The following is a 24,371-nucleotide window of genomic DNA, read 5'->3' as shown; positions in this document are numbered from 1 at the left end:
CCGGGAGTATGTATAACTCATACACACCCTCCGATCTCAGGTCGGAAACCGTCAAATCCCCGCAGCACACAGTGCGTGCGCTGGGGGAATTGATAAGTCTGCAGTCACACAGTAACTGTAGACTTATTGATTTGGACCGGACAACCCCTTTAAATAGTAACTAATATAGCAAACTTTTTTTTCAGAATTATGTAATTATGTCCAGCATTTAAAGTCATGTCTTGTTACAATGCAAGCGTTGGGCTTCATTGTTGTAAAAAAAAAAAAATTGCATAAAAGTGATTCCAAATCCTGGCTATTACACAATGTAATTTCCTGCCTCCTTGTTTACTAACTCATTATTTGTACTGTTTATATGTAGTTGTAATACTGATTCTGGCTGTGTAAGGGACAGGACCTAAGGAGTGTGCTTGTTCCCTAGCTAGATACAGCAGTATACTCCACAGCTCTTGGGGCACATGGTTAGCAGGAGGAGTATATGGTGCTCATTCCACAATGCACGAGCCAACGCACCCAACAGCAAAGCACTATCACCTAAGGAAAATCGTATTACTGCAGTACAGACCTAGGGAGCGAGCAGGCTCCTATGTTGCTGCCCCTTCCACAGACTGAATCTGCTCTGCAAGTGCACACAAACGGAGTACGGAGTCAATACAAGAAAAGACAGGCACTTGGGAACAAGTGGTTTTCCTACAGAAACTAAGTCAAATCATAAAATGCATTGCAAAGTGTCATAACTTTCAATGCTGGATACAATTACACAAAAAAGTAGTACGTTTAGTTGCTTTTTTTAGGCCGATAATACGTGACAAGCAGTCTTATGAATGCTACATCGTCTGAATATTAGCCCATGTCAAAGTACCCGGCAAAGTATTTTGTTTGTCAGGCTTTTTATCACATCATCGGTCCTAGTAGTTCTGATTTTCACTCATCCTGGTCAGCATCTGTTGAATTGGTCATAGACCAGATAGAATGTGAAATATTGCTTCAGTCGTGTTTGGCGACAGATGAGAAGGACAGAGATTTTATATGTTAATGTGGACCTCTCAGCAAACTTAAATGGTATTTACTTGCAACCATAGTGCTAATCTGAAGGTGAATAATATTTGAAATGTTCAGGTCTAATTCGAATTGTGGCTGCAGGGAGAAAACAAAGCTATATTCTTTCTGTAGCTGCTCTCTGCGAGTCATCTGGGCGGTGCAGGGGTCTATGATCTGTCACCTCTCATTATACAGTACTCGCATTATATTCATGTCAGCTGCTCCTTGACTGACAACCAGCTCTGCATCCATTTAAAGGAAGTTATGTTCAGAAATTAGATAACTATAAATCATTGAGATGAGCCCTGCCTTAGGTCTGACATCTGTTTTGGCATAATGCGTGGGGAGTACAAACTAAAATATTGTTGACAGTCCCAAATTGCAGCCCCTCTCTCTTACCTTAAAGGTCTATATTATGTGATCAGAAAATATGTTTTCTCTAGTCACCTTCCACGACGGCATATGGAGGTTGTCTCTTTGCCCTAATGGGGAACAGGAAACACAGAGAGGTTTAAAAGGACCTCCCACCTGCCAGTGTCTTTCCTGTTCCCCATGGGACAGGGAGAGGTCTCCAGGTGCTGTTGTGGCCGGCGACTGCGGTACCTTTGTGCAGGCTCTGCCTGTTATAGCCGGGCAGCTGATGGTCGCGCTCCGCCTCCTCCCCTGCTGCTCCCGTCGTCCTGCTATGCAGGTGCCTCAGGGACCCCCTCCCGGCCTTCCCGCGCCCCCACGAGGGCAAAGCAGGCCTGGGATCCCTCGCCGGGCTCCTCCATGAGCTGCTCGGCGTTCTCCCCCTCCATTGCCGGCTCGGCGTTCCGGATGTGACGTCGGCGGTCTCGCGCGTCACTTCCGGTCCTTCGTTCTCCTGGAGGCCGCTTCTTCCGGGTTCGCCGGCCGGCGTGTCGGACTGATGGCGTCCCCTCACATGGATCCCGGAGGGGGAGGGGGAACTGTTGATTGCTGGAGGCAGGTGCGGACAGCGTTCTTAAACCCTGCTGAACCACCACTGAGGTAAGACTATTTTTCCCAGTATGGATGGTTCCTTGTGCCCTGCATCTGCGGAGCCCAGCGCTACCCCTGCTACAGTAAGTGTTTTGCAGGGATAGGATCCGGGAGGTAGTACCTATAGGGGGTTTAATGTCCTCACTCCCCTCTCCCTTGTCATTTCAGGGAGAGAAGTCTGCCCCTAAAGCCGCTATTAAAAAGAAGTGCCCAGTCTGTTCTACTAAATTCCCTCTTAACTGGGACAAAAGACTCTGCCAGCCATGTACTGACAAGATTGTAAAAGCTGAGCAACCATCTCTGCTGGATGAAATTCGCTCCTTAGTAAAACAGGAGGTGCAATCTTCGTTAGCAGCTTTTACTACTCCTCCACCTCCGCCACCACATTCCCCAGCTAAAAAGAGAAAAATTCAGGTGGTCGAATCGGACTCTGATTCAGACCTCTCCCATACTTCATCTGTGGGCTGGGAAGATCCTGTATCACCTAAAGCTGAGGTCAGGAAATACCTCTTTTCCTCAGATTATATTGAGGATTTAGTATCTGCTGTCCGTAATACTATGGGCCTAGAAGAGGAATATGAACCACAGTCCGTACAGGATCAGATGTTTGGTGGACTCAGATCGGAGAAGAGAGTGGGGTTCCCGGTGCACGCTAACATCGTTAGTATGATTAATCAGGAATGGGAACAGCCTGAGAAACGCCTCACTACCCCTGCAGAAATGAAGCATAGATTTCCTCTAGAGGGTGAAGTAATCAAATTGGACATTCCAAAGGTTGATGTGCAGGTGGCTAGAGTCGCCAAAAGAACAGCACTCCCTTTTGAGGATTCTTCACAATTAAAGGATCCTATGGACAGAAAGATTGAAAGTCTCCTAAAGAAATCTTGGGAAACTTCTACGTCTATCCTTAAGGCCAATGTCGCTTCCACTTGTGTTGCCAGGGCCCTCTCCTGCTGGTTGGAGAAATTAGTCTCATATATCTCAGGGTACCCCGAGAGGTGAGTTATTAGATTCACTTCCCATCCTGCATAGAGCCTCTGGGTTTCTGGCTGACGCTTCTCTAGAATCTGTTAGAGTGGCTGCCAGATCTCTCGTACTCTCCAACTCTGCTAGAAGAGCCCTCTGGCTTAAAATATGGAGCGGTGATATCACCTCAAAGGCCAAGTTGTGTGCTATACCCTTTAAGGGAGATTATGTTTTCGGTCCGGCCTTAGACGATATTCTTGACAAGGCTACTGACAAGAAAAAGGCACTCCCGGAGCAAAAACAACCGAGAAAACGGTTTTTTCGTGCCCCACAGTCTCAGCCCCCTCAAAGAGGGAAAGGCAAAACCGGCAGGTGGAGTTACGCAAAAGGTAGAGGGAAAAATATTTTTGTCCCCCAGCAGCAGCAGCAACAGTCCCAACAAGACAAGCAATGACTCCGACCCGGTAGGGGGGAGACTCTCGAAATATGTGGGTCAGTGGGAAAATATCACCAGTTCCCACTGGGTCCTCAATGTCATCAAGGAGGGCCTATTAATAGAGTTAATTTCTTCCCCCCCTCAGGGTCTAAAAATTACTACCCTGCCGACTTCAAGAGATCACAGTTTATTGACTCTAGGTCTCAGGGATCTTATGAAATCAAATGTGATCTCCCCAGTTCCACTTTTGGAACAGGGAAAAGGACATTATTCCCGGCTGTTCTTAGTACCCAAACCCTCAGGGGATGTAAGAATTATTATAAACCTAAAGGGTCTAAACCAACATGTGAAATATCGCAAGTTCAAGATGGAGTCTGTAAGATCTGCAATTCCTCTGATAGGACATCACTCCTTTATGGCAACCATCGACCTAAAGGATGCATATTTTCACATCCCTATCCACCCGAGACACAGAAAATACCTCAGGTTTGCGATACAGGGGAGTCATCGTGTGGAGCACTATCAGTTTGGAGTCCTTCCCTTCGGCATTTCCTCAGCACCAAGAGTATTCTCCAAAATCATGGCAGAAGCAGTGTCATTTATCCGGAGTCAAGGTGTCTGCATAGTGCCCTACCTGGACGATCTCCTGATAGTAGCCCCCACCGAGATGACCCTGATGTCCCATGTGTCAACCACTTTGGAGATATTGAAGTGTCTGGGTTGGATTCCAAATATGAAGAAATCACAGCTTCAACCCTCAAAAACCAGAAAGTTCTTGGGTGTGGTTCTGGACTCAGCAAAACAGATGTCCTTTCTCCCAGACGATCACAGGCTACCATTAGTAGCAAAAGTCAGAAGATTCAAGGAGACGAGATTTCCTACTCTTCGGGAGGGAATGTCTCTCTTAGGCTCCATGACAGCCTGCATACAATCAGTGGCTTGGGCTCAAGCTCACTCGAGAATTCTTCAAACCCACATTCTAGACAGATGGGATGGTCGTCCTGGCACTCTAATAAAAAGGATTCACACACCCGGTCGAGTGAAAGCATCCTTAACATGGTGGATGAATTCCACAAACCTCCTGAAAGGTCTAAGTTGGATTCAGCTTCCGCTAGTCACAATCAAGACAGATTCCAGCAGGAGGGGCTGGGGAGCCATAATAAATCATGTTCCTTACCAAGGTCTTTGGAACCAGTCAATCAGCAACAAATCGTCAAATTTCAGAGAACTCAAAGCTGTGGAAGAGGCCCTGTTGGCAGCAAGCCGTCAGATTTCTGGTCAACATGTCCAGATCTATTCAGACAATATGACCACGGTGGCTCATATCAAGCACCAGGGCAGTACAAAAATCCTCAGTCTGAAAAAGATCTCCGCTCGAATTTTTTATTGGGCCGAAAAACACTTGCTGTCCCTGACGGCAATTCACCTAAAAGGGACTGCAAATATTCAAGCAGATTACCTGAGTCGCCAGGACATTCATCCTGGCGAATGGAGCCTGGATCTTCAGACGTTCAATATGCTAGTTCAAAAGTGGGGTCTTCCAGAGGTCGACCTCTTTGCCTCTTACCAGAACGCAAAAGTCAAAACCTTCTTTTCCTTGAACCCAAGAGGCAATCCCAGAGGTCTGGATGCCCTAGTCCAAGATTGGCACTTCCAGCTTGCCTACGCATTTCCGCCAATCCCAATCCTGGCAAAGGTTCTAAGGAAGATACGATCAGAAGGGACTCCGACTATCTTGATAGCTCCTTTTTGGCCCAAGAGAAGTTGGTTCAACTTGGTCATCCAACTACAAGTGGATGGACCGGTAATATTACCTCAAAAGAACAATCTCCTCTCTCAGGGTCCTATTCTCCACGCAGACCCTCAGAAATGGAACTTAGCAGCGTGGTTACTGAAGCCCACGTGTTGAAAGCAAAAGGTCTATCGGACCCCGTCATAGCTACTCTCCAAAAGTCGAGAAAGCCAGTAACCAACGCCATATACAACAAAATATGGAAAACGTTTTCGTCTTTTTGTTTACCTAACCTTCCAGACCCTCTCAAGCCTAATATACCTAACATCTTAGATTTTTTACAAAAAGGCTTAGAAATGGGTCTTAGGCCCAGTACTCTCAAAGTCCAGGTCTCGGCACTTAGCTCCTTTTTTGATCAAGATCTAGCAGGTCATCGCTGGATCAAAAGATTCTTAACATCAGCAACTAGGATGAATCCTAGAAAACAGATAATAGTTCCCCCATGGGATCTTAATGTGGTGCTTCAAGGTCTTACAGGCCCGCCTTTTGAACCTTTGTCCTCCTGCTCTCTTCAAAATCTTGCCTATAAAACTGTGTTTTTGGTAGCCATAACTTCGGCTAGAAGAGTGGGTGAACTACAAGCCTTATCTATAAGAGAGCCGTATCTTCTAGTGAGAGATGACTCAATAGTACTTCGTCTAGATCCTTCTTTTCTTCCGAAGGTAGTCTCTGATTTTCATCGTTCCCAAGAGATTGTTCTACCAACCTTTTGCCATAATCCTGCAAATTCGGAAGAAAGAAGATTCAACACTCTGGACGTCCGACGTATTGTGCTGCAATACTTAGATCAGACCTGTGCTTTCAGAATCGATCATAACCTCTTTGTCCATCCCTCTGGGCAAAATAAGGGTAAAAAAGTAGCTAAAAGTACCATTGCTACATGGATCAAAAAGGCTATAACGGAAGCCTACCTTGCTCAAAACAAAATACCTCCAGTAGGGATCAAGGCCCATTCAACAAGATCTACGTCAGTCTCCTGGGCAGAAAGAGCAGGTGCATCCCCAGAGCAGATCTGCAGGGCAGCAACGTGGTCTTCACTTCATACTTTCTCTAAACATTACAGATTAGATGTATTGTCCAATAAGGACTTAGTCTTCGGCCGTAAAGTTCTGCAGGCCGTTGTCCCTCCCTAGTGCCAAATTAGTTGGTATTCCTCCATATGCCGTCGTGGAAGGTGACTAGAGAAAATAGAATTATTCTTACCGTTAATTCGGTTTCTAGGAACCTTCCACGACGGCACTAATTTCCCACCCGATACATATTCCTGGACTAGTTCTGGGATTCAGAAGGTAAACCGGTGCTATGGTTTCAGTTGTAAGTCACTGGCAGGTGGGAGGTCCTTTTAAACCTCTGTGTTTCCTGTTCCCCATTAGGGCAAAGAGACAACCTCCATATGCCGTCGTGGAAGGTTCCTAGAAACCGAATTAACGGTAAGAATAATTCTATTTTATAAAAGAGTCAACACTTTTAAATGTGAAGCTCTTTTGTATGCTGGCATTAATTTTACTAAATGTATTGAGATTTTGCAGTACCATACATGCAGTTGCCATTGTTAAAATTCTTGGTTTTGGCAAGTTAAAATATTTTACTCTTTTATGTGTATGCCTTTTTCACATACTTTTTTATTTTATTTTTATATAAGCGTTACCATACCTATGAGGGACAAGGAAGGGAAGCAAGATTACAGGTTTGTATATTTCTTTACCTGTATAGTATTACTATATTTATGTGTACAAGTGCATATAAAGTGTTAACTATCTTCTCCCTGCCTCATCCTATGTGTGAAACTGTTAGAGAGATGTAACAACCATTTCCATTTTCTCATGCTGAGATTTTAATTGTGGAAATACATATAAGAGGATTACATGATCTAAACAAAAAATAGACATATATTACAAATGTAGGTCATTGGATAACAATAGAAGCATTATTATGAGGAAAAAGCTAAGCCTGGTTATGTTCCCATATATTTTACCTTAATTAGTTTTTAATCTTCCTATTTATAAAGGTTTATGCCAGAACCCAACCTCCCCCCTCTGATACTTTATGATGCCAAGTCATTGCCAACTAACGTGAGTGCTGATCAGGTCATAAACATTGACCTGATTAGAGAGAAACTCCCAGAACTTCCCAGCGTCACTAGGGAGAGGCTTGTCGAGCAATATGGAATATTACTTGAACATAGTTATACCTTGGTGGTAAGTAGCTGTCCATATTTAATTACTATTAATTTGTAAATCATACTGTTCATACAGTGAGCTCTTGTCATTAACAAGTTTAAACTGTTAAAATGTATTTGAAGAAGCACTCCCATCAAAATTTTTATCCTCTTAATATATTGCAATCATCATATTCTATAGCACCGTGTACTTACAATTTCTCATTTTGCCATTCTACCCAGTAAATTCTTCTCTTTTCCATTTGGCCTATGAAATCACATGATTAAAATCTGTCTAGCTGAATCCTTCTAAGCTCTGTGTAGAAACAGGATGTTAATTTTCCCTTCACCCGTGACAACACACCTGAGAAAGGAATCCTCCCACCCATAACAGGAAACCTACTGAAATGAAAGAGCGGTACCTCTCCTCAGCATCAGTTGGTTTCCTATCCTTTTTTCTTACCCAGCCCTGTCCCTGTGTCCGGAAGATCAAGCTGTATGTCTGTGGGTTTGCTCTCCGGGTACTGGAGGCGCCATCCATGGGTCCAGTGGGGACTCTGATGTACATGTGGTCATGCGCGGCAGAGAAGGAGATGCGTTGCCTCCCCACTCTGCACTCCCTGCTCTCAGCCTCCGCTGTGCAGCATGCTGGGAATGGGTGTGCACAAGTGACATGAAAGGGCACACACCGGAAGAAGATGGCAGCTCCCTAGGTGGTTTGAGTGGATTGGGGGGGGGATAATCACCTGGCACCTGAAGAAAAGGAACCGAGGAGTAGCGCGGTGGATCCCCTTTAAAGTGCGGAGAAAATCCACAGAACAGAGCCTATGCTCAAGCTCTCCTCTGTCATGCAAGAGCAGACAGCAGCAGCAACCACCACACCAGCTCACCCTTGACAGCATGGGCATAGTAAGGGGGCCGCCGTTCACGTGGCACGAGCGGCAGCCGTCCCAGCCAGAGGAGTTGATGGTCACAAGACTGCTCGGTGTCTAGAAGGGATTTCATATGTATCCCTGAATGGCCTCCGAATCTGGTACCCTTAAAGTGACAGCGGGTGGTGAGTGATCTTTGTGAATGTCACTATTTTAATAGGGCCCTGTTCTTTGTTTAAATCTAGCACCAAAAAGAGGAGTAGAGAGTGTGCCCTATGTAATATCCTGCTAGCAGTGGACTGGCAGAAGTGTCTATGTTCAGAGAGCATTAACATAACAATCAGTGAAGAGACCCCAGACTTTGCCACAAGCCTTAGATCTGTTATCTGGGTTGATTTGGAAGACTCCCCAAAAACACTATTAAAAAAGGAAAGCAAAGACCTAGGGAAGTCTCTACTGATTCTCACGATTCTCCACTATTTAAGGGACAATATCATAGGGAATCCTCATCCTCCTCGGACAGTGACATGGGGGGCAGACCATGCTTTCCGGTGCAGGACACTGATAGTCTAGTCAAAGCCGTTATGTCGACAATGGACCTAAAACAAGAGAAAACATCTAGGTCTCTGAAGGACTTGATGTTCAAATAGTTGGAGGAGAGCAAAAAGCGCACCTTTCTGGTTAATAGTAAAATCCAGGTGCTCATTAATAGTGGGCGCAAAATGGAGAGGACTGGTACTTTGCCTTTCTCAAAATTGAGAGATCCCTTTGAGGAAAATAAAGTCCCTAGGATTGATGGAGCGATAGCTAAATCAAAACGGTTGGCCCTTCACTTTGAGGATTCCATGGTGCTCAGAGATCTGCTAGATAAGTGGATGGATATCTAAAGCACACTTGGAAGGCATCAGAAGAGTGGGTTCGGAGGGGTGATTGTTTGAACCTGTACGTATACTGCTCGCTCTCTTGTGATTTGGCTGCAACAAAGAGAGGATCAGCTCAAGGACAAAACCGCAAGGGAGAAAATCCTAACCAGTACGCCCCTGTTACATGGAGCTGTAGCATTCCTGGCGGACACATCCTCAGCAAGACTAACCTTGTGGCTTAAAGGCTGTCCAGGGGATTTGCAGTCCAAAAAATAGACTATGCGCTATACCATGTGATGGCCAATTTTTATTCGGGGAAGAAATTAGATGACATCCTGGAAAGGGCCTCTGAGGAAAGAAACACTTTCCCGGATCCCCTAATGACAAGAGGAAATCTCCCTTTCAGAGGAAAAAATGTAATGGGGGATGTCCTCCAGGGGAAAGAAGGTAGTTGGAGTTTAAAGGCAGAAAGGAGACGGGATTTATGTTTGGCGGCCCCTCTTCATCTTCCAAAAAGTCCACTCAATGATGCCAGGCTAGCAGTTGGGATAAGGCAGTCACTGGGTTCTGAACATAAAAAAGGAAGGTCTGAGGATAGATTTTTAACACCTGCCTTGTAAAACCTTCCTAGTGACCCCCCACAGGAGGTCGTGGGAAGAATGACTAGCCCTGGAAGCAAAGATCTTGGATCTGATAAGAAAACAGGCTCTGTGTGTGATCCCTGAGGAAGAAAAGGGAGGGGTATTTTATTCCCCAGTCTTTTTGATTTAAAAAATATGGCTGGTTCCTTTAGAACCATCATCAATCTGAAGAACCTCAACCAGTGGATAATGAATCGCTCCTTCAAGATGGAATTGGTGAACACTGCCGTGAAGTTGCTATACCACAACTGTTTTAAGGCAGTCATCCATTTATAGGATACTTATTACCACATCCCTATTCATCCAGACCATCTAAGATACCGGACCATTCCATCAAAGTCTGCATTTTAAAACGTCACTACTTCCCTTCCGAGCTGATGTGTGCCCAAACAGTGGTCCCTCCATCCCCCCAACCCCACATATGGGGTATCAGCGTACTCAGAACAAATTGGATAACACATTTTGGGGTCCAATTTCTAATGTTACCCTTAGGATAATAAAGAATTGTGGAAAAAAAAATATATATTTTCACGACTCTGCATTATAAACTTCTGTGAAGCACTTGGGCGTTCAAAGTGCTCACCATACATCTAGATAAGTTCCTTGGGGGGGGTCTAGTTTCCAAAATGTGGTCACTTGTGGGGGGTTTCTACTGATAAGATACATCAGGGGCTCTGCAAACGCAACATAATGCCCGCAGACCATTCTATCAAAGTCTGCATTCCAAAACGGCGCGCCTTCCCTTCCGAGCTCTGCCATGCGCCCAAACAGTGGTTCCCCCCCCCACTATCAGCGTACTCAGCATAAATTGCACAATAAATTTTTGGGTCCAATTTCTCCTGTTACCCTTGTGAAAGTAAAAATCTGAGGGTGAAGAGATCATTTTTGTGGAAAAAATATGATTTTTTTTTTATTTTCATGGCTCTACATTATAAACTTCTGTAAAGCAGTTGGGGGTTCATAGTGCTCACCACACATCTAGATAAGCTCTTTGGGGGGTCTAATTTCCAAAATGGGGTCACTTGTCACTACTTCTTTTCTGAGCCCCGATGTGGGCCCAAACAGTGCCCCCCCCCCCCCCCCACATATGGGGTATCAGCGTACTCAGGACAAACTGGACAACAAATTTTGGGGTCCAATTTCTCCTATTACCCTTGAGGAAAAAAAAAAGGATTTTTTATTTTCGTGGCTCTAGGTAATAAATTTCTATGAAGCACTTGGGGGTTCAAAGTGCTCACCACACATCTAGATAAGTTCCTTAATGGGTTTAGTTTCCAAAATGGTGTCACTTGTTGGGGGTTTCTACTGTTTAGGCACTTCAGGGGTTCTCCAAATGTAACATGGTGTCCGATCTCAATTCCAGTCAATTCTGCATTGAAAAAGTTAAACGGCGCTCCTTCTCTTCCAAGCTCTGCCATGCGCCCAAACTGTGGTTTACCCCCACATATGGGGTATCGTCGTGTTCAGGTGAAATTGCACAACAAATTTTGTGGTTCATTTTCTCTTTTTACACTCGTGAAAATAAAAAAACTTGGTTCTGAAGTAAAATGTTTGCTAAAACAAGTTAAATGTTCATTGTTTCCTTCCATATTGTTTCAGTTGCTGTAAAGCATGGCAAGGGTTAATAAACTTCTTGAATGTGGTTTTGAGCACCTTGAGGGGTGTAGTTTTTAGAATGGTGTCAAGTTTGGGTATTTTCTGTCATGTACACCCCTCAAAGTAACTTTAAATGTGAGATGGTCCCTAAAAATAAATGGTTTTGTAAATTTTGTTGTAAAAATGAGAAATCGCTGGTCAAATTTTAACCCTTATAACTTCCTAAAAAAAACAATTGTGTATTCAAAATTGTGCTGATGTAAAGAAGACGTATCGGAAATGTTATGTATTAACTATTTTGTGTGACGTATCTCTCTGATTTAAGGGCAAAGTTTGAAAATTGCAAAATTTTATTTTTTTGCCATATTTCCATTTTTTTTTCCATAAATCGCAAGTAATATCGAAGAAATATTACCACTAACATGAAGTACGATATGTCACGAAAAAAGCAATCTCAGAATCAGCGGGATCCATTAAAGCGTTCCAGAGTTATAACCTCATAAAGTGACAGTGGTCAGAATTGTAAAAATTGGCTCAGTGATTAAGTACCAAATTGGCTCTGTCACTAAGGAGTTAAGAGGATAAAAACTTTGATGAGTGCTTGTTTAGAAATATAGATAAAAGGTACTATATTGCTTTACTTCAGGTTTTATCAGTCCACATCATGATGGCTCAATGGTTAGTATTGCTTTCATGCAGTGCTGGAGTCCTGCCAACAAATCTGAGCAAGGACTATGATTTCCTCCCACACTGCAAACATATACTAAAGAATTGATCCTAATTTGTGAGTGTTCTTAGTAGTGAACATAGATTGTGAGCCTGATTGAGTCTGGAGAATGATGTGGGCACAATTTTGATGAAATTCCTTTATGTTCAATAGCTGTTTTAATCTTCTTCAGTTCGGCATTGTTTAGACCACAATGTTTGCTTGACAATTTGTATTTTGGAGCATCTAACTTCTAAACTGGGCACTGTTTATTGGATTATCATAAAATAAAACTAACTTTAATACCATAAACAGTAGATCAGCTCTGCATTCAGGTATAGTTTGAGAAGTTTGCAGTGACAGTCAGCTGAATTTTGAATGCAGCTCTGGACGAACTGTAGCTCAGGATCATTGAAACTACGAAAAAAGCTGCATCCATCAAGTGTGCTGTACTCTTCTCTTTAATTTGCTTAGCATCGCTGATGTCCAGGTAAAATGCTTGTACCTTGGTCCTTCCAATATTGGTTAGGAAAGGGCTGAGGTTCCATAGGTATTTTCTCTGGACCTCATCACTCTTGCATTACCGCTATGGCATCACTCCTCTGCACCGCTAACGTGACTAGGGCTGAGTTACAGTGCTTAGACATTTGTGACGCAATGTAGGGAGGAATTAACAAGGAGCCACCACTCAATTGTTTGGGGTTTGATTGATCAATTAATACAATGTAATATAGGAATGTCTTCACTTCCTGTGTCTCAAATATTACTTAAAATGAATTGTTCTTCTCAGTTAGTGGTGTTTGGGGAGTTGGTTAAAATGTTATGTCTTTGTTTCAGTTATGTAAACGCGCAGATAAGTGAATTAAAGCTGATCGTACACTTGAGTTGTTTCCGAATGCTCGTTCTGCATACCGCTGTGTCTCCCAACTCCCCCATAAACGTGTTTTCAATGGGCTGAGAAGAGAAAACCAGACTGCGTTGCCAGCAACATAGTACACCTGAATACAATACTTCTCAATCATCATCTGTCAGTGTAAATTTCGGAAACCTCCCCTTCTCATCAACTGGTCGACGCTGCTGTCTTATACAGTATCTGTTGTGTACAGATGGCTTCAGAATGGAAACCACTCCCATGAAAGCAATATTTGTTGTCCTCTGAACTTTCCTGTAAACCTGAAATAACTAAATGGCGGAGAAGACTAAATTATATGGTGCAGTAGCAAACTATTTCCCTTACCTTTCTCTTGCTGTACGTGCATATTGTTGCATTTTTGATGACCTGACACCATTCGGCAGCACGTAAGTGCTTGAGAAGACACACCTTACACAGAAAAGTACTTAGTGTTAGAACAATGCAGGGTTGTAACTAGTGAAAGAGCCCGCGCCGCATCGTAACTTAGTCTGTTTCTATGACAACCTGTTGTCAATTATTGTTTGAAAAGAAGATTCAGAAACTATCGAAGCATGCTAGGAAGGTTCAGGAGAGGTGCTCTCGGCGCTGCATTACATTCTGGATACTTAACTCTCTGGAAAGAGAGAGGATTATTGTATTAGTTGTTGACAGAGCTAATTAAATATGTTTGGCTTTGTTTGTGGCTCCACTCAGAACCCAGTCAGATGTAAGTTTTAGGAAACTGGAAGGTCTGTTATTTTTTGTAATATTTGCTAATTGTGTTGAAAATGAAACATTATTGAAAATAAAAATTACCTGCTATCAGAATATGAGAACTTTCTTTACAGTTCACAACAGGTAACATACCTCTCTGTTCCCGCTCCTGTGCCTGCTGCCTCCCGTTTTGGCCACTGCAGTTCAGTTTCAGTGGCAGAGTTGACATCAAGGAAAGCGTTGGAGATCTCAGTGCTGGTCGGTGTGCTAATCACCAAACGTGCTCTGCTTATCACCTCCTCTGGAGAGGAGAAGGGACGGCTCTCCCTTCCTGTAATGTTAACAAACATGTAACTAAAGGTCCTGCTGCCTAGTCAGTGGCTGGACCCACTCAGCAGACCAATGGCAGATGATGTTGGCACATTGCACTCTATTTTAATCCCCGTATAACAGGTGTCTATTCCCAGGTATTATATTCCATTTTGGCTCTGAAGTGCTTATACTAGATTGACCCATTGTGCGTGCGCTGATCCAGCTTCGGTGACATGTTCACTTTGCTGTTTAACTCCTTGAATGCGCTTTTGTGTTTGTACCCTAGACTGTTTTTTCTTTCTGCCTAGTCCCTGCTTATCTTTGGACTTGATTCAGTCACTGTGGACGTCTGTTCTCATCCAGAGTATCCATAGTTCCCTTTGGACCTTCTAAACGGCGTGTCTACTACCAAGACTGTCCGTGGTAGCCTTTTTGAGTGATGAATTTATTCAATAGACTATGTGCATGGGCAGCACTGTGGCTCAATGGATAGCACTGCAGCCTTGCAGCGCTGGAGTCCTGGGTTCTAATCCCACCTTGGACAACATCTGCAAGGAGTTTGTGTGTTCTCCCCGTGTTTGTGTGGGTTTACTCCCTGTTCTCCGGTTTCCTCCCACATTCCAAAGACATACTGATAGGGAATGTAGATTGTGAGCCCAAATAGGGACAGCGATGATAATGTGTGTAAACTGTAAAGCGCTGCGGAATATGTTAGCACTATATAAAAATAAAGATTGTTATTATTATTATTGTGAATATTATCATCCCCGACAATATTCCTTTTTGCAGTAGTCATAGAGGCACCTTATTCCTCAGCGCCACCAAGTAATAGGTGTATAACACCCCCCCTCCCACCACATGGACATATGCACAATGGTTGTCAACTGAAATACTAAAGCTGACACCCAGCCTTATTGACCGCAATTGCTGTGAGCACCAGTCGTAGTTGTTTAACCCTCTATATGTCTGTCATCTAAAAGCATAACTGTGGGAGTAGGCTCCTTTAACACAGCGATCAGCACTGACCTCAAAATCTGTCAGCCAAACTGGTCTCAGCGGTCCTGCCTTGAAGGGATTGTCCAGCCATAGGGTACAAGTCTGCAGTCACTCTTCAGACTTCTGAAGTCTCACTGCAGACTTGTGGATCCTCACAGTGTGCACTGTAAGGATTCTCCAGGAGCAGCAGGCGTGTGTCCGCAAGAATGCGATTTGCATATATGCGGTCTCATGCCAATTGGACATGCGCAGCCTCACTAAATGCGAGTGAATTGAGCGAGGCTGTACACGTTTTGTCGAAATGTGGATGGAAGGTATGCAGATCGTATACTTGCAGTATCATGAGTCCACTCCTAGCAGAGAATCCTGAGAGCACAGAGTTTGATTTCTGTGCAGCAGCTAAGTGCAGAAGCAAAATAGAAACACTTTTATATTAACCCGGTTGATATTTTACCCCAATAGTAGAACCTGCAGACTTGTCAAGTAGAACCTTGTCAGACTTGTCATCAGGTGTAGTTGCAATAGATTTCCTAAACCTTTTGGCATGATGTATGATAAATACACATTGAAAAATATGATGGCGTTGGACTTCCGGCCTGACCAGCGGCATAAGCTGTCAATCTAATTTGTATGTAGAGCTACCAACTCCTACCTGACAGATGATGTTAGGGAAAATAATGGTCAGGCAGTTTGAACGCTCTTTTTACTGCATGCTCACAAATTCCCACAGACAATGTGAAGTCTTATGAAAAGGATTGTTAAACAAGTAGAGCATTTTATAGCTGCAAAAGAGGACCTCATTCTACATTAACATCAATAGGTTTGGAGTGGGATGTCCTACAAGCTCTTATGGGTATAATTTAAAGTTGTACACTTACCTGTGGCATATGTGGATTATCTGCGCAACTAGGGCACTCTTATAGAATCTTAAACATTGCTGTGAAATTCCACATTGCATCACGTTTTGCATTTTATTTGACTCTACACGTTTTTTTTTTATGCAAAAACCAGAAAAAGCTTGAGTATCTTATAGACTGGCCATAATTTTCATTTTGGATGGTGATCAAATCCGTTAGAGAACAGACATTAACAAACTGAAACCTTTGTTTTTTATATAGTGCAATTTATCAGAAACATGTTTCACTTTGTCTGTAGGCAACATTTTATTCGATGTCTTTATTCTGAGAATTATCTTCTGCTTTTTTTTTTCTTTTTCAAAGAAGATTTCTAAGTAATTGATAACTTTTCGATAGTAATTTAGTTTGCCTATACCAGGCCCCTGGGGCTGTCAGACAACCTAACTGTTAACTTCTATGTGTTCTACTGCTTGTACAGCACAGATTAAAATGTGATTTATTTTGTCAATAAATATGTTAGTTACTTCACAGCTGTTGAGACTGCTGGAAAATTTTGAGGGTGGAAAGTCTCTACTAGCTAATAAGAATAATCTGGATGTTGTTAAAATACTTTGGCATTTCTTTTTAACTCCTGCATAACTTGTTCATGGCTGTGTTTGTATGAATATCTTCTGCTAATATAGAGTACTGTGCAGAAGTTTTAGACAGGTGTGAAAAAAAAATGTGGAAACATAAGTAGAGATGAGCGGATTGATTCATGGGACTCCCTTCTAGCTGCCAGGTACCACTGACCTAAACGTTGGGTTAGAGTCCCACAAATCTCTTAACTTTTGGCATCCCCAGTGCGGCATGTAGTTTGTCAGGGCTAGCGTGTTATCTGTGCTATGTGAAGGTGAGGCATTCGTGGGACTTTCTTCTAGATGCTAGGTATCTGGAAGCTGGACCTGGAGTCCTGAAAATCGATGTGCTCATCTTTAACTTTCAAAAATGGAAGTGTTGATAGTGTATTTTTTTATATTTAATAAAACACAAAGTGAGTGACTCAAAGTATAATCTGAATCTAATCAATATTTGGTGTGACCACATAAATCTTTCTAGGTACACTTGCACAAACGCAAGGATTTTGCAGGATTATAGTCAGGTGTGTGAATAACCAGTTATACCAAACAGGTGTGGATTTTAATAATCATCACTTATATTAGTACATTTAAACCAGGGGTCGGGAAACTTTTTGGCTGAGAGCCATGAACGCCACATATTTTAAAATGTAATTCCATGAGAGTCATACAATATGCATATATGTAATAATTATCTTTCGCCGGATTTGAGGCTGCATACCTGTGCGGATGCGGTGAGGAGATGCCGTTTGTAGGTATTGCTGTGGAGTAGATGAGGCAAGGAGAGGAGTGAAGCACTGTCCCAGCTGGTGACAGGCGCTCCGTGCGGCTCTACCGGGCAGGCATGGTTGTTCAGGTGCTGCGTTTGAGTCCTGTGGTAGGATGGTGACCGGAGATTGCAGGACCCGCGTGATGTCAGTGGTCACATGTAGCCCACGTGACTGCTGGAGGTACAAGGCGCCATAAGGACCAAACTTAACCTACGCGTTTCGGAAATCAGCGGTTTCCTTCATTATTTTTTTTGCTAAATATTAGAAATGGGCGAACCCGAACATTAAAGTTCGGCATCCGTACCGAACACCTACTGTTCGGGCACAGACACAGAATATGGACTTCACCAGGAAGTTCGTGTTACTGTTTGGGTTCAGCTGCCCGAACACTGGGTGTGTGTCGCGCTGGCGAGCGAAAGAATCTCAGTTGGCCCCTTTAACACATTCCACAATTCATGATGCCCATATACTGCTCCATGTAGTATAATGGGCCCCATACATTGCTCCATTCAGTGTAACTGGCCCCCTCTATTGCCCCATTCAGTATAATTGGCCCAATATAATGCTCCATACATTAAAATAACCATACACACCTCTCTACATTTCCCTTCTGCCCTTTTTTTTCCAGTTTCCAGTGTTCTGACCCTCTGGCTTGGCACATAGGGTATGCTGTAGTGACGTCATCACGTCCTCTGCGCTGAGATGTCACAGAGCTCAGATGCAGAGGGGGAATGATCATTCATCACTGTTTTCAATATTGTATTGGCAGTTGAAAGTATGATGTGGGGGGAGGTGATGCCAGAGTTGGCATCGGGCTTTCAACCATAGCAGCCGCGTGGTGTGTCGCCATTGGCAGTATGCCACTAAGTGGGGCCCAGCGTTTGTCCAGTTCCTTGTCATTTGCCCGGGTAGTGGCAGTGGCCCTGCTGCCTGGTCAAAGTGAATTACCGATCTAATCACTGTACTCAGACGTGTTGCAAGGATTTTGGCCAGAATCTTAAAGTCTATAGACAACAGCGATATAGGTCTATATGAGTCTGGTAATTCCTTGTCTTTTCCCTCTTTAGGTAACACCACAATTATTGCCTCATATAAAGATCTTGGAAGATCCCCATTGTTGAAATTTCCGAATAATGCTGAAATATTTTCCACTCAAAAAGCTTATAGTCTTCTATTGGAAGAGCGTCCGACCCACGGGCCTTGTCATTCGACATTGTCCTCAAAGCTTATTGAATTTTTTCTAGTGAGATCGGAATATCCAGCTATTCTTTATTCTTATGTTCCAAAGTAGTGTGTTTGATTCCTGCCAAATACCTCAAAAGTTTGTCCTGCAAGTAATTAACCCTAGAGGAATATAAATTAGTGTAGAAGCTGTTTAGAATGAGCAGTATTTTAGGAGTTTGAGTATTAATATTTCTCTCTCCATCCTTTAGTTAGTGAATAAAAGTACTGTATATACTCAAGTATAAGCCGACCCGAGTATAAGCAGAGACCCCTAATTTTGCCACAAAAAACTGGGAAAACTTAATGAATCGAGTATAAGCTTAGGGTGGGAAATGCAGCAGCTACTGGTAAATTTCAAAAGTAAAAATAGATGTCTCAATTAATTTTACTTTTATTGATATCAGTAGGTTAAATGTTTTTGAATATCCATATTGAATCTGGAGCCCCATATAATGCTCCATACAGTTCATGATGGGCCCCATACGATGCTCCATACAAAATACGCCCCATATAATGCTCCGTAAACTTTGATTGGCCCCATAAGATGCTCCATATTAAAATTTGCCCCATATAATCCTGCATAAAGGTTAATAATGGCCCCATAAGATGCTCCATAGACACATTTACCCCATATAAAGCTGCACAAATGTGGATTATGGCCCCATAAGATGCTCCATAGAGACATTTGCCCAATATAGTGCTGCACAAACGTTGATTATGACCCCATAAGATGCTCCATATAGATATTTGCCCCATATAACGCTGCACAGATGTTATTGCCCCATAAGATGCTCCATAAACGTTGATTATGGTCCCTTAAGATGCTCCATACAGAAACATTTGCCCCATATAGTGCTGCACAAACATTGATAATGGCCCCTAAGATGCTCCATAAAGATATTTGCCCCATACAGTGCTGCACAAATGTTGATTATGGCCCCATAAGATGCTCCATAGAGATATTTGCCCCATATGCTGTTGCTGCGATAAAAAATAAATAAATCACATACTCACCTCTCGTCGCTCAGGTCCCCAGCACTTTCAATATTCACCTCTCCTCGTTCCTGGCCCCGCTCCGTCTTCAGCGTCTTCTGCACTGACGTTCAGGCAGAGGGCGCGCACTAACCACGTTACCGCGCCCTCTGACCTCAGCGTCACTGCAGAAGACGCTGAAGACGGAGCGGCGCCCGGAACGAGGAGAGGTGAATATCGTGCAGCGCTCCCCCTCCCCATTATACTCACCTGCTCCTGGCGCGGTTCCTGTATCTCCGGTCTCCGGCGCCACAGCTTCTTACTGTACTGAGCAGCCACCATTACCGCTCATTACAGTAATGAATATGCGGCTCCACTCCTATGGGAGTGGAGTCGGGTCCATGTTCATTACTGTTATGCCGGGAGAACCAGGGACCGCGCAGGGAGCAGGTGAGTATTATTAGACTCCCCTCCCCTGCCGACTCCTGGGTATGACTCGAGTATAAGCTGAGAGGGGGATTTTCAGCCCCCAAAAATGGGCTGAAAATCTCGGCTTATACTCGAGTATATATGGTATTCTCTCTCTCTGAGCTTGCCACAGTTTAGCTAATAAACGACCAGTTGTTTCACATTCCTCATAACACTGCTGTTTCAAAAACATGCCTGCATGTCTGCTTGTTCCTGTTGAAATGTTCGGAATTGTTTTGGTGCCTCCTTCCACTGCATCTTATTTTCAAGACAATTATTTTGAATATTTGTTAATTTAGTCTCCCGTACTCTATCCTCCAGCCCCTTTTCCTTTTTTTCAGGAATTATCTTTTAGGCTGTGTGCACACAGTGCGTTTTTGTTGCGTTTTCGCAGCATTTTTCCTGCACGGAAGTGGGCCAAAAACGCTATGCTAGCTAATTCAATGACAATCCTGAAGTATTGTGCACATGATCAGTAATTTTCTTTGAGTATATGAAGTGTGTGTTTTTTCTGCAGCATGTCAATTCTTTGTGTGTTTCTGCAACATTTTTCACCCATTGACTTCAATTCAGTTAGTCAAATCCACAGCAAAAACGCAGGTATAAAAATGTTTGTAATGCCAGTAAAACTCTCGGTCAGAGCGCTGCGGGGTCATGCTGTCAGATGTCAGCGTGATCCCCTCAGCTGTGACCTGCAGTAAAAAGCTTACTGCAGGTCAGCAGTCATGGGCTGATGATACCACTGTTTCCAAAAACTTCCCCTTCAGCCCAGTCCAATCCCCACCTTCCCTTATCCGCCCCTCTTTCGAGGTTCACTCTGTCCGTATCTACTCTCCCTCTAATCTCCAAATGGCTGTCATATACCGACCCCTGGGCTCAGCCACTGCCTTCATTGACCAATTCTCCACCTGGCTTCACTTTCTCTCTGCTGACATCCCCACCATCATCATGGGCGACTTTAATATCTCTACTGACACCTGCCAGCAAGCAGCCTCCAAACTCCTGTCCCTTACCTCATCCTTTGGACTTACTCAGTGGTCCTCCACAGCCACCCACACAGACGGACATACACTAGACCTCATTTTCACCGCCTCTGTTCCCTATCTAATCTCACAACTTTTCCCTTCCCCCATCTGACCACCGTCTACTCACCTTCTCATCCTTGTCCTCCTCACCCGCCCCATGTCCATCCACTAGCACATCATCGCAGAAACCTTGCACACCTAGACATTGTAAGAAGGAACATAAGCCAGCTCACCCGTGATTCAGCAACCAAACCTCGGGAGCACGGACCCGCTGTGTCCAGGCGTACAAGATCCAAAAAAAGAAAGCTGGACATTTCTTTCTTTTTTTACACCTAGACATTCACAGACTCTCTTCTACCAATGTCTTCCATATCTTCACTCCATGACACAGACATCGCCACCACTTTCTATAACTCTACCCTCACATCAGCCATAGACTCAGTCGCCCCTCTCATGCATGGCAAAGTGCGACAAATCAATAGGCAACCCTGGCATAACAATCTCATTAAAAGATTTCGACATGCATCCAGGGTCACAGAGCGGCGTTGGAAGAAAACACGCCTGCGAGACGACTTCACTGCCTTCAAACAAGTTACACTTGTTTTTAACTTAGCCCTCACCTCTGCTAAACAGACTTATTTCACAAACCTTGTACCTTCATTATCCTACAACCCAAAACAACTGTTCAGCACATTCAACTCTCTCCTCTGCCCACCACTGCCACCTCCAACTCCCCTCATCTCTGCCGACGACTTTGCCACCTACTTCAAAAATAAGATCAGCCAAACAAGTCAAACCTTTATTGTTCCACCACCCCAACCACTCAATATACCAGTATACCAGACTTCTGCCCTTCCCTAATAACCTCCCTCTCCAACATCACTGAAGGAGAGCTCACTCACCTCCTTTCCAAATCACACCTCACCAACTGTGCACTCGGCCCTATCCCTTCCCACCTGCTCCCCAACCTCACTAACACACTCAATCCAGCCCTAACCCATCTCTTAAACCTATCGCTATCTTCTGGTACCTTCCCCTCTGCCTTCAATCATGCCACCATCACACCCATCCTCAAAAAATCTAACCTTGACCCAACTGCTATACCCAGCTATCGCCCCATATCACTGCTCACATTTGCTTCCAAACTCCTTGAGCAGCATGACCATGCTCAACTTTCCTCCCACCTCTTATCTAATTCTCTCCTTGACAACCTCCATTCTGGCTTCTGCCCCCCCCCACCCCCCCTCCACACACACACTCCACCGAAACTGCTCTGACCAAAATTACTAATGACTTACTCACAGCCAAAGCTAACAGACAGTTCTCCATCCTCCTCCTCCTTGTCCTGTCCTCTGCCTTCGACACAGTCAACCACTGCCTACAGCTACAGATTCATTCTTCCCTTGGCATCAAAAACCTTGCCCTGTCCTGGATTGCCTCATACCTTTCCAACCGCACATTTAACATTTTCCACTCCCACACTACCTCCTCATTCCGCCCTCTCTGTTGGAGTCCCTCAAGGCTCTGTCCTGGGGCCCCTACTTTTTCCATCTATACCCTTGGCCTAGGACAACTCATAAAGTCTCATGGCTTCCAGTACCACTTTTATGCGGATGACACTCAGATCTATCTCTCTGGCCCAGATGTCACCTCTCTGCTGTCCAGAATCCCGGAGTGTCTATCAGCCATACCCTCCTTCTTCACCTCTCGCTTCCTAAAACTCAATGTAGACAAAACCGAACTCATCATCTTTCCTCCATCTCACGTACCTCATGCACAAGCTTTTTGGAAATGGAAATTTCTCCAGTCACCTTCCACGACAGCAGTATCGGAGGATGTCTCCCCGCCCTAATAGGGGACAGGAAACAAAGAGGTTAAATACCCCTCCCCTTCCTGCAACCACCAGTGTTTTTCCTGTCCCCTATGGGGCATGAAGAGGTTTCTGAGGGTGCTGCCGTGGCTGGCGATCAGGAACGCTGTTAGCTGCTTGTGCTGGGCAGTCGAGGTCGGGGGCTCCACTTTCCTCCTCCTGTGACTGCTCCCATCTCCACGTCTTCCGCGTGACTTGGGACCCCTATCCCGCCCTTCCTGCACCTCTTCGTGGGGTAAAGCAGGGCGGTGAAGTGCATTGGGGTCCTCCTGTAGCTCCCCGGCTCTCTCCTTCCTCCTCGCTGCTGCCGGAGGTCGCACGCACCGGAAGTGACGCGCCCGAACTTCCGGTTTCGTCCCTATGCGCTGGAGCGCACGCGCCGGCCGGCATCCTGATTTTGTGGCAGTCATGATGGGCGTTGCTGGCATCACCCCCTACGGACCCTATGGAGGAGGAGGAGCACTAAACTCTCTGACGACCTCGATACGTATATATTCCTGGTCGGGGGAAAGCCTCCAGGTAAGACCCATTTGTCTATGTCCCCTCTGTGACTGGTGATTGACCATATGGACGGCGACAAACCCCTGCACTCTGCTTCTGCAGAGCCCAGAGTTCACCCTCCTACTGTAAGTAGTGGATGAGGTCCCTTGCTGTCCAGGTAATTATAAAGTGACTTAGTTCACCTTTCTCTCATTTTAGGGAGACAAGGTCTCTGCCCCTAAAAAGGATAAGATGCCTAGCCGCAAGTTTGGTGCATGTGCGTCCAAGCTTCCCTCCACTTATAAGAAAAAGCGCTGCCAACCATGCACAGATGAAGTGCTGCGTAATGAACAGCCCTCTCTTCTGGACAGCATCAGAACCCTCATCAGACAGGAGGTCCAGTCCTCTATGGCGGCCCTTACCCAGGCCCTGACACCACAGCCCCCTCCTCCTAAGAAAAGAAGGATGGCTCCTGTGGATTCTAACTCTGACTCAGGCGAGATCCGTACCTCAGGTTAGGAGGAGATTTGGGAGAATGAGGGTTCTACTTCCACCTCCAGATCAGACAATATAAAATATCTTTTCTCTTCCGAAGATATGGAAGAGCTAATTTCCATGGTGAGGGGCACCATGGGGGTGGAGGAGGTAGCAAGACACTCCATTCACGATGATATGTTTGGGGGGGTTAAAACCCAGGGCTCCGAAGGGGTTCCCTATACATGAAAACATTGAAAATCTTGTCCTTCAAGAGTGGGGCCTACTTTGAGTGTCCCTTCAGAATTAAAGAATCGTTTCCCTCTTAATGGAGACTGTTCTTTATGGGAAATACCTAAATTGGATGTACAGGTGTCCAGGGTAACGAAAAAGACAGCTCTTCCCTTTGAGGATTCCTCTCAGCTCGAAGATCCTATGGATCGGAAAATCGAGAGCTTGTTAAGGAAATCCTGGGACACATCTACTGAAAACAAATGGCATGTGTTGCCAGATCCCTATTTCTCTGGCTACGTACTTTAGAGAATCACCTTTCTCAGGGGACACCAAGGGAAGAGATACTAAACTCTCTACCACTTCTTCAGAAGGCAACAGGGTTCCTTGCGGATG

The 24,371-nt window shown here is 44.5% G+C and overlaps 1 protein-coding gene across 1 annotated transcript in view; it reads left to right on the top strand.

Annotated features, from left to right (window-relative positions):
* Nucleotides 1-24,371, top strand: part of GATB (glutamyl-tRNA amidotransferase subunit B) — a 257,231-nt gene that overhangs the window by 180,625 nt on the left and 52,235 nt on the right. Inside the window, exons 8-9 of the mRNA XM_069744064.1 lie at nt 6,880-6,924; nt 7,246-7,435. Coding sequence (XP_069600165.1) covers nt 6,880-6,924; nt 7,246-7,435 — 235 coding nt within the window. The remainder of the gene's footprint in view (nt 1-6,879; nt 6,925-7,245; nt 7,436-24,371) is intronic.

This window comes from Ranitomeya imitator, chromosome 1, assembly GCF_032444005.1.
Source record: "Ranitomeya imitator isolate aRanImi1 chromosome 1, aRanImi1.pri, whole genome shotgun sequence".
Taxonomy (NCBI): domain Eukaryota; kingdom Metazoa; phylum Chordata; class Amphibia; order Anura; family Dendrobatidae; genus Ranitomeya; species Ranitomeya imitator.
The sequence above is the reverse complement of the archived record's forward strand: the minus strand, read 5'-3'. Positions and strand labels throughout refer to the sequence as shown.